Source organism: Chaetodon auriga, chromosome 18 (assembly GCF_051107435.1).
Source record: "Chaetodon auriga isolate fChaAug3 chromosome 18, fChaAug3.hap1, whole genome shotgun sequence".
Taxonomy (NCBI): Eukaryota; Metazoa; Chordata; class Actinopteri; order Chaetodontiformes; family Chaetodontidae; genus Chaetodon; species Chaetodon auriga.
In genome coordinates, this window is record NC_135091.1 from 16013290 (window position 1) to 16029280 (window position 15991).

Sequence of the window (15991 nt, forward strand, 5' to 3'; positions counted from 1 at the left end):
CCAAAAATCTCATAACAGTACACATTACCTGACACACGTCTTTACTATAATGCATAAACATGTGAGTGGAGCCTAACTGATACTGGATTTTTGAGGCCAATACTGGCATTGATATTTGAGAGTTTTCAACAAGGATCCCTTAAATATTGTTTTTTAAGAATTCTGGATATCAAACAATAAACCGGTCACCATTACCAAAGATGATTTTAACAGTGAATATAACAGTAAATTATGTAGAGTAAACAGCAAGTAAATGCAGATTTCAAAAAATAACTATAAATAAAAAACTATTTAAGTTGAATTGAGAAGAATTACAGTTAAATATATGCACAAAAATGCTGCCAGTAAACAGACAAGGGCTGGATTTAAAAGGAAATAGCGCTTAAAAAAAAGGTTTATTTGAATGATTCAATATCAACTCTTCTCAACTTTTGCATTTGTGGCTTTTCTAAATAAATCTGCACTGAATGTTGCTAAATGTGGAGGCAGTGACTGCCTAGTGCTTCGGTTAGGGCTGCATGAAGTGTGAAATAGTGCACTTTGTGGAGATGGAGTTACTGCAAAGTCCACAAAAAGGTTGTTTAAGGATAAAACGTAAAGCAGATGATACTTGGGTGTATCAGCTGCCCTGAGACAGCCCATGAATAGCTGTATGACGGCATTTATTTTTTAAAATACGCATAATCACGACGCCCTTGCAGGAGTCGCAGGTCTTTTATCACTCTTGCTCAACTGTTTTGCACATTGGCCTATAAAGAACAGATGTGTCATGCTTTAGTCATTTTGCATTTACCAAAGAAAATCCTTGGCCCAGTTTTCCACAGTTGCTCACTTGTTGAACGTAGAAAGATATTTAAGTTCCCGGGATATATCTGATGTGACTGAATCCACCACAGGTGAACTGAATTGAATTGGAAGATCAGTGCCAACATCCAGTCATATACATGTTAATATAGCAGTCAGGCTCAACTGCGCGTATATTAAGTGGTGCTCAGTGACGGTTCATGAAGAAGGTTCTGTCCCCCGCCTACACTTGCACCTGCTCTCTCCTCGTCACTTTGCTCTGAGCACTTTATTTGCAAAGCGTGTTTTTATTTGTTGAGGCTTGCTGCTTAAATGGCACTTCAGTGCGCTGGACGGTATCGCATTGTGTCATCATCGAGGGGCCGCTACGCCGGGACAGAGTTCCTAAGATTTGTCCTCATTAGCAGCCAAAGACCACTGGTTCCTGGGGGCGGTAGCCGGCCTCGCTTCTCTCTGTAGGCAGTAACACGGCAACACCGCGGTTCCTTATGACATTTCTCCTGTCACGCACCAGCGTTCCCTCTGCGGGAGGCGTGGCGTGTGAACACATGTGACGCCTGGGAGCACTCAGGCAGTAAATGGACCAATGAGCTGTTGGGGGTGTGCCTGTGAATGCTGTGGACGTCGTGCTGTACGGTCTGCCGCTGCATTATCTCTGTGTGTGTCACGCAGGTGCACGGTCACACACACACAGTTTGCGCACACATAAATCAGCATTCCCCTTGTCTCCTCTGTCCTTTGATACTCCCCCTCCTCCCCGCTCCTCCTGAGCTTAGTATCCTGCCAGTATTCCTCTAACCTTTCACAATCCTTCCCTTGGCACTTTGCATCCTTCGGCTTTCCATATTCATGCCCTCAACTCTGCACCTTTGCGAACATCTCTGTGTCATTTCTCCGGGCTTTGTGTCTGCCGGCAAGCTACGCCCTAAATGTCACATCTGGAGGAGAAACATAAACACACAATCCATGAAATGAACACATCTGTCAACCGAATGAGAAGACTTAGTAAGAGTAGACGCAGTTTTCTGACAAGGCCTCCATCATCTAAAGAATATTCCTCTTAGGCTGAATCGAGCTTCCCAAACCGACACACGTCTCCGACTCTTCATTCCCTTCCTGAGCTGACCTTGACCGCTGAGACCAACAAAGCTATTTGTTTGCATGATAGCTGGGGACAGCTGACCCTCTGCAGGCTTCTTGGCTAAAACCGAGGCCCCTCCGTCTATCCATCCATCACGGTGTTCTTGGTGCTGACAGGGAGAAGCTGTGGACGTCACACATCATTTCCTGTTTGAGTTATGAGGGGCAGGGGTGATGCCACCTTGACAAAAGGGTAGCGAGGACAGCAGAGCACTCCTTGAGTGCAATCGATTCAGTCTGTGCTAACGTTTTCTCATACTTAAAATACTAGGGACACATTCTTTATTTCTTTATTTTTCTCCAAGTTTATGCCTGGGACTGCAGCTTTAGCCTCAGTGTTTTAGCACAATATGATGAACACAGCCATCGAGAGTCAGCTGAAAACAGGAAGTCACCCACAGAGAGCATTTTCAACTACATCATGGAGAAAGCATCACCTGAATTAGCAAGCTATATATACTAGAGCTGATAGCTAAAAATCAAAGACGTACTACTGTTTTGACTGTAAATGATGAGGTATGAAAGCTCGAACAAAACCATGTTCCAATCCATCTTTCTCAGTCAGTCAATCAGTCATATTCTAACTCTTCAGTAACCTCTTTCATCATTCAAATCCACTAGACCCAACTCCACCCACCGTCACAAAATGAGTTCAATTAGACTGCAGTTAACGGATGAGGTGTCACCTGAATCGGTCACATCAATCATTAAATTCACAGAGTCGCACCGAGCACGCGAACGCCTCAGAGTGCCTAACACTTCACTGAGTTAAAAGAGATACAGAACGACCGGAAGACGTGGGAGTTGGAGAAAAGCTACCGAGCAAATCACGTGCATGCATGTGGCTGGACTTGTCTGAGTATGAGCGTGGGCGTGCATGTGAGCACACACCTGTTTTTCTCATTGTATTCACACCTGTGCTGTGTAGGCCCTCGTTAATATTTACCGTGGGACCTTGTTGTTAACTCCCTCCCTTCTCCCTTGAGTACAGTAAAGTCCTTCAGCCGAGCTGGTTTGGAGGGTCAGCATTCCAGCAGTAAGAGGCTATTGTTTCCTTCAGGCTTCACGCAACTTCCACTGGGCCAGTTTCATAACACAGGAAGTTTGGCAATATGTCCATTGAGGCAACTAATCCTCTGTAACAATTCCACCTGCTAGGTTATTGCGTAAGAGTCGCATTAAAAAGCAAACTCAAGCTCTATTTTTTCCATTATTTACTGGAGTACACTTACGTATTCACGACCCATCTTACAATTTAAAGGACAGTTTATTCATGACACAAGCATCAAGACAGTATCTTTTAAGTCCATCCATTCATTCTTCAGTCTCACACACCAGTTGTTGGCCATGCATTATAGATACCTGGATCTACCTGTGTTGCCCCTGCATCTTTAATTATTCAGCGCACCAGACGTCCCGACAAGCCAGGACAAGCGTGTGTTATTTATGCACCAAAGCACAATGTGGCGTTCATTCACCTGGGGTACCCCGCACTGAACACTGGCTGTGCTCTGCGAAACAGCTCCAAGGACAGAGGGAGGCTTTCTTGCCAAGATAGGCCACATACAAGCAGGGCCACCTGTGCTCATTCATTAGCATAGCATGCTAGCAGCGCATATCAGGGACTGGACACAGAAGCAACGCCCCCCTACAAGGTAATGCGATCCTGTTCCTTTAGGCTTTTAACGCTGACAGTCTGTCACACAGGTGACTCAGGTCTATGGCATGTCTGAAGCTGCACTGGCGGGCAAAATATTAGGTACACCTCGTACCTGAATGTGGCTCGAAATACATATTCTGACATTCTGAGAAAGACGCTCATTCACTGATGAGAGTTAGATGAGAAGATGAATCTTCTCTACTATTTGTACAAATCTGCACAAAGAACAAAGTTTAAAAATAGAGAAATTGTGGTTTTTCAGGGAGTTATGTGCAGAATATTTCTTGGCCTGGTAAAGCGACTTTCAGGAGTCTTAGCCAAATTGTATTGCTCAAAACTGTAAACCATAGAGTTGATTCAGCACCTGTGTGAAAGTGGGCATCATACCAGTCGACATTGCTGCCACGGGGTGCATTGGCATTGTACAGGCGTTGCTTTTATTGTGTCCACCCTCCGCATACAAGAAAGCAACAAGCTCAAAGCTGTGAAAAAGTCCCACCACCGAACAGATAAAAGAAGAGGAAAGGCAAAGGAGGCTCAACCAGCAGAGGAGCCAACAAACAGTGACATTTCTGAGAGTTACCTTTTTCGTCTGTATCTGTGATAAACTATACCGGCTATAAGCCTAGGGAGAGAAACACAGTATATTGGTTCATTATTTGATTATTGTCTGTGGTTAGCCATTATTAACAGCAATGGTAGCGACTGAATTCTTCCAGGCTCCACATCAAGATGGAAAAACAAAAAGACTTTCATGCTTTCACAGAGCAGTATTCTGATTAATGGCAACACAATCATCTTAAACTTTACAGAGTTATTCTATTAGTCCTGCAGGTTCTATCACCGCAAAGACATCCTCATCCCAAACTCAAATCTAAAGAAAAGAAAAATAACACACGACTTCAACTGTGACTCAGGACTATTATTGGACTTTAAGACGCAGGCTCTATTATATGTCTTGACTGCTGTGAGACAATGTGTAGCACCTAATTGGAGCAGTTAAGGGCTAATTATGAGGCTCATTTACTGCAGGTTTCGTATCAGCGACCCCAGCCTACACTCTCTGCCTGTATGTGAATCTGCTGGGAGATAAGTGTGGAGAGAGAAATCACTTTAAAAAGAATAAAGGCTCGGAATCAAAAAGCCATTTAAACTGTGAAATTCCAGCTCCGAGTGCGTGCAGCCTGACTTGCATTCAAATGAAACAGAACCACATGATAAAACAGAACAAATGATATGTGAAAGAATATCATGCATGAATATGAACTAATAACTAACGAGCCACAGCTCTGAGTGATCCGCAGTTTGATCCCGCTAACACGACCAATCCTTACGTTTACACCGTCTGCGGTGGAGTGTGTGTAACACACACCTCTGCAGACTGACATGTGAACTCCTCATGAACCAGACCAGAAATCCACCCTCCTTCCTTCTCACACTCCCACCTCCACTCACTCAAGCCTCCATCCTCAAATTTGGGAGAAGTCAGAGCAAGGTCAACTTTGGGAGAAATGCTTTACTCTGTCACTGTCACTTAATGCCTCGTCCCCCTCCTCTTTCCTCCTCTCATCTCTCCTCCGCTCCCACAGTTCGCCTCGGGGGCTAACATCACTGCTCGCTACTGAAGCTTACTGACTCCCCATGAATTAAACATGGATAAACATATTCTCCAACTAACAGGCAGGCTGTTGTGAGGGGGTGGCTTCACAGAGGCATCAGGCAACCACTTTATCTCATCACAGCTGCCTATCACATGTTTTGGCCGAGTTGGGAAGTTGCACGAGAACGGTTCCGTGAGGGTAAGTTCAAATAGTGTTGGCCTGGGCTACTAGTGCAACTTTGCATGCACAATATGCACAGCGTCTGCATGTGTGCGCCTCACCTGTGAGAGAAGCTTATTGTTATCGTCCTCCAGGATCCGCACTTTAGTCTCCAGCTGCCTGATGTAGTTGGAGGAGGAATCTGGAGGAGAGACGGAGGAGAAAAGAGGGGAAGGAGAGGCGGTTAGCATTTCAAAGACCTCGAATGGAAAACAGGCAGGCACGGCCACGGGAGCAAAAGGACCGCATAGTGCTCGAAAAGTTGCTGTGCACTTTGAGAGACCCCTGAAACTCATTCTCCAAATGAGGAGGTTTCACATCACATCAGCATGTGCACAATGATAATGCTAACAATCTGATGTTTTACCATGTTCAGCTTCTGAGTTTAGCATCTTAGCAAGCACGCAGTTGCTAATTAGAAGTAAACAGAAAGTAGAGCAGAGGCATCATGGGAATTTCATTTGTTTTCAGAGTATTAAGTCATAAATCAACTTATTAATCTAATGAGAAATAAAGGTCACGAATAATTCTAAGAGGGCAACAAACAGTTACTTTAATGATCAATCCATCAATTTGTCAGTTAGTTATTAGCATAAAAACAGGTCAGATAACACTGACAAATGCCAGTCAGTGTTTCATCGTCATGTTGTGTTACATTGTCAAATTGCTTGTTTTGATGAACCAAAAGTCAAAAACCAAAAGATACAATCAGAGAGAAGCTGCAAATTGTCACATTTTGAAAAGCTGCGAACAGCAAATATGTTAAGTACAATGAGTGTTACTCTACAAATCCATCTGCCATGTGTGGTGCCTTGTACAAAGCCCTCATGTGCTAAAAAAATAGTTGTAGCCTGATGTCAGGGGTCAAGCACTGAGCGTTCCCACCCAGATTAGCAGTGCTTGACCTAACTTTTGACCTCATATGTGACTGGGGCCATTTCCCAGTTTGGCCCACATTCTCCTGCGCCACTCATTCATCCTGAAAAAAACACTAGATTTCAAGATATTTGCTGCAAACGGTCTCCATACTGTATACACCTGACACACAATCTAAGCACGGCCTAATTGCTCCACAGAGATTCCCTCAACGATCTTGGATCCTGATAAAGCAGCATTCTGCGTCAACATGAATCAACTCTGCCGAGTTCAAACCAGGAACAGGAGCTGTGAGGAGCGGAGGTGCAGTTAGACTCAGTAGGTGGCACAGTGCCTGTTATCTAAAAAGGCATATTTAATTTACAGTGCGTTCAAAGCCGAGGTGCGCACAGGAAGCGCACTCCGGCAACTAGTCGGGAGCGCGGCGCTGCGCACACAGCTTTGTTTTATTTTGTTTTCTAAGTGGAGGTACAGAGAGACAGAGCGTGTGATGGGGAGATACAACAAAGCCGACGGGGAGGCTGCTGATGAAAAGGCTGGATCGAGCAAAGATGCAGATGAGAAGTCACTTCTGTAGGGTACAACACACACATGCACACACACACACACACACACACACACACACACACACACACACACACACACACACACAAATCACAGCTTGTTGCATCTGTGAGGTAACTCTGACCTTACTTTGTTAACATCTAACTGACCCTAACATGTCTCACCAGCCTGCTTTAATGTTACCTAGTTGAGAGGCACTTTGCAACCAGGGGGCGCTAATCCTCAGAAATCCAAGATCACAGGCATACACACCACCGGCAGCCTGGAGGTTTGCAAAGACACACAGTCACAGACAATAGCTCCATCCTTGTGTCACACATAGGTGAACATACAGATTGTTATATATAGACTTAACATTGAAGGTTGTGGTCAGCTTTCTGCAGGACCCTGACTTCCTAAACACCACGGGAAACAAGAAACCTAGTTTCCTCCATCAGGGTCATAGATTAGAGAAACCAGGTTGACTTATGTAGCTAAACTTCTCCCTGAGACTGATGTCTCGGCCATATATATGCCTTGTGTCCAGTTAAACAGTTTAATATAAAATCTGACTTCATACAAAGGACAAATAATGATTTCCGCTGCTGTGTGCTCTCTCAGTACCGAGCCTGTCCTCTCACTTCAGTCCAAACGCTCCATATCATTAATACACTGGACCAACTGCGTATAAAAACAACTGCACACGCACATAAGACAGTTGTGAGGAGAAATCAGGTGAAAGCAGGACTGAAACAGAAAAAAAACACATGTTTTCACACGTACAAAACCGATCCTTCTCCCAAGGCCAGAGAGCAAAGAGGGGTAAGTGCCAGGAGCCCCAGCAGGGCCTGCAGGCCTATCCATGTCCAGCCACTTGACTTTTTAGGAGGGCCGGTGCAGACAGTGCTCTCAGTTGGCTGGTTGGACAGCTAGAGGAGGTGGCTGCTGTGGCCAGAGCTGCTAATCCTCTCTTCCTGCCTTGTGACCCTCTAATCTGGATTCATCTGCTGGCCTGACCTGCGGCCAGATCTCAAGCCGATTAGGGTGAAGACTCCTCAGCCTTCAGTCATCACCAGCACTCAAACAACAAAAAGAGGAGCCTCAGAGAGACGGGGAGGATGGAAAATGAATGCTCGTTGCTTATTCTTTTTTTCTTTTTTTTTCTTTTTTTTTTTTACCCCCTCAGTGCTGTGTATATTTAGATTACTTACAGAGATTGAGATCTCGCCATCAGTAATCCAATAAACTCAAAAGTCATCTGAGTCTGTCAGGCTTATTTTTTTTTATCTCCTTAGAACTAATTAAACAAAAATCAAGATAAGCAATCAAAGATAAATACTGATTTCACAGCTCAGACGTACTCTATTCGACTAGAGAAACCCAGCGTAGGCCTGTAGTGAGGAATCCCACTGTCATGAACAGTCTGCACATACCACCGCTCTCCCCTCCACTCCCCATCTCTAAGCCTTTGATGTGCTATAGGGGGGTTATGGTAAATCTCAGAGCGCATCACTTCGGCATCACACATGACATGATTAAGTGGTCCTGCTTAGATACGTGCAGATCTGCCGTGGGAACGTTCACAGGAACACACAGCATGCACAAAAACGCCTGGACACCTCCCGTACACACAGACCCAAACACTACACACAAGCACAGAGCCGCAGGGATCCACAAGGAGAATCCTGCAGTCACCCTCTCTTTAACACCCGGCTCCACGGAGTCATCCTGGTGGGAGATGGGGGTCAGGCAATTAAAGTGGCTCCCTGGCTCCCTTGCCCTTCCTCCATCCTTTTATCCCCTCCATGCCTCCGGCTTCACATACTCTCCTCAGCACTCCTCCATGAAGCTGGAGGAAAAGCTACAGATCATATGGGGATCACACAGCGAAGCCAAAATAATTACCCTGTAAAACTCAGCCCTGCATCCACTCTTTTATACACAACAAGCATCCAGGGAGAGGCCATTATTACTTATGCATAACTTGAATGCGATCTAAAGAGCTGATAAAGTGAGTACAAGGTGCTGTGGAGTGGTAGGAAAGTAAAAGTGTCCAACCAAGCAGTAAGCAATACATAGAGAGCGAGGCAAAGGCAGAAGGGAGAACCTCGTCTTAACAATGCACAAGTAAGCTATTTATACCTCTGCACAAGTGTTGTTTACCCAGTGAATTGAGAGCATGTGAGAGCTCTTAATGTGAGAGCATGTGTGTGTGTTTGTGTGCACGCGGGACAGAAAGGTGACGCAGACAGTGGCGCGAGGCTGCCCCCCACCCCCCCGCACGTCACTTCGCATCACGTCAGTGCCGCTGTGACCCACTTCCAGCGGCCACTCCCTCCTTAACTGTGCTCCGCTCCCCGTTTCCCTCTGCTTTCATTACATCCCTCTGCTTTGACTTCCCCCATCCATTGTATTCATTTTCTGCTCATAAAAAGTATACAAGTGTTTTGGAGACAGGTCCACAGGTCAACTTAGCTTTTTTGTTGGAGGGGGAGGGTTGTTTTCTCATTGCTTTTGCAGAATGAAAGGCAAGCTCCCCAAAACTTGGTGCAATCAGGTCATGACCTCAACTGGGTCTTTGTGTCCTACTGTGCTTCAAACTAGCCAACTATCCCCATCTGTCCACTACAGCTCACTTTGCTTCAGCACCATGCCACAGTCACTCAGCATCGCATCGTTTGCAGGGTTTTTCAGATTCGCGGTCACTTGGAATGAAGCCCGCAGAGCTAAAACTGCACGAGAAGGTGTTGTGTTGCCGCATCAGTGGCTGGAGTTCGCTCGTGGATAGGAAATCTCTCCGCCAGGGAAGGCTGCGATATGGTTGAAAGACCAGAAAAGCTTGTAAGTGGTCCTTGAAAAAAAAAAAAAAACAAAACTGAAATTTCCCCTCGCGGGACAAATAAAGGAATATTGATTGAATTGGTTTAGTTTATTCAAATCTATCACAGGCTTCTTAAAAGGACCAGTGTAAGCTCCTTAACGACAACTCATTATGCACATTACATTTTACTGACATTCTTTCCTACCGATCCAGTCAGCCATTGGTTTCTGCTGATTTTGGGATATTTTCAATCAGTCTCTGCCTTTCCACCTCTACATCTGTTCTTGCTCTCTGTCAGGCTCTCTCTATATATGTTTCATCTCCCAGTATGGGGGCAGTGTGGGTGGTGAGTTTATTGGAGGTCAAGGCAGGCCACTCTTTCAGCAGCAAACAGGGAAGTGCAAAGCATGGAGCCCGGCATGCTGGTAAAGGGGTGCTGCACGAATTAGGACGTCTAAAATTAGACCACACGTGTACAAATTTACACCGGGCATTTAGCTGATGCTGACAGAAATGTTACAATTAGAGCAAAAAGCAGCCTCCACGCTGTTGACTCCAAGGTCTTTGCTACATCAAAGTAGCTTTGGTGGAATTGTTCGGTTAAAAAGGACCAGGCTTCCCTTATGTTTTCAAGTCAGATCCCATGGCCTACAGAAGCCTGCAGTGAATTGAAATCACTCTGCTTTTATTATTCCTGGCTCGGCTCTTGCTTTCATCTCCTATTCAAAGCTGTATCGCAGTGTTTTAGCACAGAGACACAGATATTCTCTCAGCGATGTGTGTATGTGTGCGCGTGGAGTGTGAATGAGTGCTTATGTGCAGCATTTGTAAGGTAGGGAATCCATGTGGGTTGCTTGGGTATCTACAATGTGTGTGCGTGTGTGTGTGTGTGTGTGTGTGTGGGAGGGAGAGCAAACAAGAGGGTTTGTGTGAGAGAGGGGATTTTTAAACCCATCTGTGATTATACTGTATGTGTGTATGTGTGCTCATGGCAGGAGGTTGGGTCAATTACCTCAAGATGTTGAAGAAAGAGCAGAAACAGTCTCTCTCTCTCTCTCTCTTTTCTCTGCACCAACACCCAAGTCAAAGTACAGCAAGAAAGCATGAAATCTGACCTCACTGGCTGCAGAAAGTCTAGTTCATTACGCAAAAACATCCCCATTAACCAGCAACTTCCAAAACCTCGAGGAAAAATCTGAGGATTTGACTGAGGCCCACCTTAAAAAACTGAAAAAGGGAGGGAGTGACGAAAAACAGAGGGAAAAGGGATGTGAAGGGAGAAAAAGAAACAAAGGAGAGAGGCACCCCTGCTTCTAGTCAGACGTTGGTGCCAGTCAGGCAAGCAGGCTTTGAGGGAAAGAAATGGTTTGATTGGTACATTAGATTTGCAAATAACATTTATTTAGTTTATAAAATGGGGGAAAACAGTGAAAATCACATCTTCCTCGAACCCAACGTGATCAAACTGCTTGTTTCCTTCAGCTGACTTTCTAATGTTTCCAGCTGTGTCATTTTAAAAAGATGCAAAACTGTATTTTCCACCTCTACAAGAGCAAAGGATGAGGCCCAACCAATGAGTTTGAGAAAAGTAATGCAATTTTTTCCTTCTTTGCAGTGCAGCTGTTGCAATTTTCCGTGGAATAAATAAAGTTCTATCTTATCTTCTAACGCAATGTCTCGGCTGAAGGGTTTGAAAGGGTTTGCTGGAATGTAAACTTCCACTAAGCAAGCTGCACATACCAACACACTCCAAAGAAGAGCCGAGAAAAGATGTGTGCATATGTGTGAGCGTAGGCAGGTTTCAGGTGTGTACTGCATGTCTGCGAGGGTCTATTGCACTTGCATGCAGCTGCATCCCTTTCTGTGTGTCAGTATGAACTGCATGTGTGTGTATACATGCATGTGTTTGGCCTGCATGCAAGCGTCTGCGTGCGTGTGTGTGTGTGTGTGTGTGCCTCCTCTGCCCTGGCTGCCCAGCGCTCGGTCATAGCCAGGGCAGGCCGACCAGAGGAACAGAGACGAACAAGTTAAGTGGGCACCCATGCTGCATTAATGAGGGGGATGGCAGAACCTGGCAACCCAAGCACGTAAACCACGGGCCCCTGGAAGGGCTTCAAAGGCTAGACTGGCTCATCAGCTGGCGGGGAGCTAACCCCATCTGACAAGACATGGCACCCGCTCTAAGGGAGAGAGAACGCCTCACCTCCCCACGCACTCTCTGGTGTGTGTTTAAGTGCGCATGTGTGTGTAGTAAGATGTGTGTGTCTGCATGTGAAAACAGCACTGTATTACTTCATGCTTGAGGAGAGGAGACCCATGCTGAGTGACTAGTGCGAAAGTTAAAGTGCCAAATGGATTACGCTTCAAAAAGACGGCCTGTGTGCATCAACATCTCTTAAACATTGACCAGGTGAAATCGGCTTTTTCATCTTTCGCCGCTCATCGACAGCGAGGCCAGTCGGGCGGGTGTTAACTCAGCAGTGAATGCACTTTCCCACTGAGGTGAAGTAACAGGCCACATGAGAAATCCCTTTGCTTCTGCTCAGAAATACTGAGCACACTTCAGTGCAGCACGCCAGTTATCATAGCTTTGCGAAGCCCTGTTTGGTCCTGCAGTGGAAACAAGGCTGCTGATTGGCAGTGAGCGGGAGCCTGGACCTTGACCACATGCATAAACTGAATACACAAGCTGTGTGTTCGCTGTTAAAGAATAATACTTCAGTTGTGGCCAGTATTTCCTGCTTTGCCTGACCTCTGGCTGAAATGCTTTTCTGCCTATATGGATATCAAGTTAACTTTCTAAAGTAAAGCTGAGGCAATTAACCAGTTCCATTCAACTTGGGCTGTCAAAGAACAGAATGGTTTTTGACCAAACCAGAGCTGGTTGTGATCGTTGAGACAGTTGAAAGGTGGACCAGGAAATGATTTTGTTCTGCATTTGAATAAAACGTATTTTACGACTACATAATTACTGTTCCTGTGAATGGAGTCTGGCTTTGGTGAGAGCGATATAAGGGCTGTGTCTGGTTACACAAAAAGGATCTGACTCTCAGAAAAAATAGGTTCTTTCCATAATGTTGTCAGACACTCGGAATAACAATCCGAGCCCGTCAGTGGCAAAAACAAACACTTTTAGTGGACGCACACTGATGGTGTGCAAACGCCCGGAGGGATTACATTGCAGCCTGTTTTGTGGCTGCCGTCTGCAGCGCTCTCACCAAATACTGGGAAAACTTCAAAAATCGCTGTCTCCATTAGTCACTTGGACACAAAAAACGTTGGAAAACAGAGTCCATAATCAAATAATATGTGGCCAGAACTCCAGTTTGTCTGGGACACTGAAATCTTGCGGGACATGTGGATCAGCACCAGCTGGAAACTCTGCAGCACAGCGTCTCTTCCACTGACAGAAGATGAAATGTAGGTCGAACTGAAATGACCCAATAATTCAACAACACAGTAAGGGACATTATTTAACTGGACTGTTTTGTAATGTGTAGGTATGTAGATAATATAAAGCAGCACATCTCTGTTTGGTTTTTCCTCTAATGGACATAACGTGCGAAAACAGATTTGAATAGACTGAATTTTATTGCTCAAGTTAGTTGCAGCCCTAATCTAAAGACACAGTCAGACGGAGCCTCTCAGTCTATTGAGTCAGAGAGTACCGCTCTTTTTGGAAACGCCCTTTAAATGATGGTCCAGTTTCACTGTCTCAAAGATGGTTCTATACATCCTTCTTCACTTCTACTGAATTCTGCCATTTGTCAACGTTCTCCATCTGTCCAAAAGAGTTCAGTGTAAACACATTACAAAATAGGTGACCGCAGGCATGAAGCAGGCTGATCCTCATTTCCTCTCATATTTCCTGACATAAATCAATCTGACCGTCTGGATAAAACAGAGGGAAGTTGATGAATAATCAGTATTGACTTAATCCAATTACACACACTAATCACAGCATGTTATGCATGTAATTACACCCACTTCAGTCATTTTCAGTTGCGTAGAGGTCAGCTGGGGCTCTTTAATGCATCAAAGGTTGTTAATGTCGATTGAGTGGAAACTGAAGACCAGCATCAAGCTCTCGTGTCTGCCTATTGATCGGTCTGTCAACATCCTTAGCGGGCGGGCAAGAGAGAGGGACAGACAGAAGCGGTTTATTTATAGGTATTCCAGCAGACAGTAACACAGACATGTGTCTCGCTGCTATCACACATCCTGTCCGGCAAAGTGATGCGTCCCTGCCCTGTCTCCTCAGCTCGTCGTCACCACCCTTGCAGGGTCAGCGGACGCCTTCGCGCGCCTGCAGCTGTGTGCGGTTGGCTGAAAATGTGTGTGTGTGCGTGCATGTGTGACGTTGGCGTGCGTCTGCGATTACGTACGTACAGTATGGGACGGCGTGTTAATGCGAGGTTGTGATTTATAAATAACAAGTTACATGTAGATTGGAAAATCTTCTCCAAAGTCAAAACAAACATGCGCTGCTTGACTGTAACAACAGTAATCAAACAGCATAGATGATCAAGCCACTTGAAAAGCCGGTGCCCTATGCCCTTAATCTTTTGATTAGGCTAGAAGAATGGCAATCTGGCAGCCAGTTGGGTTTAATCCCATGAAATCAAAGCTCTGGGCTTATATTCAGCCCACACCCTTAATTACGGCCAATGTGTGTGTGTGTGGTGGCTATTCTATTGTGAAACAAAACAGAGATTAGTGACATTTGGAGGTGGATTGGCTATAAGCCATTGTTCGTCTACACGGAAGCAGCAGCTATGTTGCAGATGACCTTTCTTCAACATCTTTCAGCCAAGGACCCAAACTCTTTTTTCCATGTGATGGGTCGTACCTTGAGTAGGGTGCTAATAATGCTTCTGGGTAAAAATATATGGCATTGGATGGAAGCATGTGGTACAGGTGTACTAAGACGTTCTAGAGTGAGTAAGATCTTCCGTTAAATATTTTCCAATTCCAAGATGTAAAAAGCTTCTCGCTGTGTCGCGCTCATTGGCACTCATGGCCCTTGACACTGAGAGTCAAGGGTCATAAACTCCTGACTGGTTCAGGGATAGGACACTACATTCCTGCGGATCAGTCAGCCTATTAGACTTTGTGCTTGCACAGAAGAACATGATGGCAAACCGCTGAGGGATTACAAAGCTACACTGCTTCTCCCTGATTTGTTTTAAATGGCAGTGCACACAACTGCACAATCCCCTTTTGTTTAAATACATTTAAGTATGATCCAGTCATTTAGACGGGATGATTTGTTGAGGTGATTACATGTCTTTTGCTAGCAGGAATTAGGAATATTTACTTGTTGGTTCAAGTGGAGTTAAGTCATACCCTCTTCAACAAAAACATGCGGAAAATGTCGGCTAAAACAGCAATTTAACTGAACAGATACGCACATATGTTGCCTGTGAACGCCTGGAAGTCGTCAACGTGACGCCCCACAGTGTCCGTGAAAGGCTGTGCAGAAGATGCTGGAGGAGATGGCTGGCTTTACCTCGCACAACCCACAACCCACCGCAGTGTGTAAACAAACACCAGAGGGCATTGTGGGTAGAGAACGTCCTCCCGCAGCCCATGGCCCTCTTTAACCTCATTCCTCTGCCCGTTACCACGGTTTCACCACCGCAGAGCCCATGGCAACCTTCATTTGCATAAATCTGCATGCCTCCCCGTTCCTTTAAAAGACCGTCTGACTGACTGCTGAGCTGGCAAAGGTTGTGCTTATGTAAGCAGTCTAACAGCTAGCAGTTAGACGGTAATACAGAGAGCGTTCCTTCAATAAGTATAACCCTGAAACCCCTTTATTATCGGCCTCTGAAAATCCCATCTGCGATGCGGGTTCTGATGCAATCTGCGAACAGACGCTTCTTCCAATCCAGTGAAAATAACCTTTTCTTTCCAGTGACCTCATCGAGTGGTTTCATTACTGTTTACATGAATAATAACTGCCTGTGATTTCATTCTAATGCAAATCACAGAGAAAGGGGGAGCGGGCAAGATTCAACTCGTGGCTCTGCTGTTTAATCCAAGTGCTGACAAAATGCAGCTCTGTTTTTGTTGCCTATATGTCTAAACAAAGCATCACGTGGGACAACGTGAACAAAATCCCAAAAAACTGCTCCGCAAGAAGGACGCTCAGAAGAATGGTCGTTTGCTGAATTTCGACAAAATGTCTAATTACTGGAGAGAAGGCAAAGCTCTCAAATGAAACGACTCTGAGAATCAAAACCCCATCCATTCACTGGTGTCATCGGGAGCTTTACCAACTATTAACCGAGCACCGATGGATAAAAGGAATCTCTGAAGGGCCAT

At 45.3% G+C, this 15991-nt stretch overlaps 1 protein-coding gene across 4 annotated transcripts in view; it reads right to left on the reverse strand.

Moving 5' to 3' along the window:
• Positions 1-15991, reverse strand: part of ccdc85cb (coiled-coil domain containing 85C, b) — a 42096-nt gene that overhangs the window by 7836 nt on the left and 18269 nt on the right. For 2 of the 4 annotated variants that reach the window (XM_076755970.1, XM_076755971.1), the window contains exons 2-3: positions 5487-5566; positions 4188-4229 (exon numbers count right to left, since the gene is read on the reverse strand). In XM_076755970.1, the coding sequence (XP_076612085.1) occupies positions 4188-4229; positions 5487-5566 (122 nt within the window). The remainder of the gene's footprint in view (positions 1-4187; positions 4230-5486; positions 5567-15991) is intronic. The other 2 variants (XM_076755972.1, XM_076755974.1) reach the window with 1 other exon arrangement.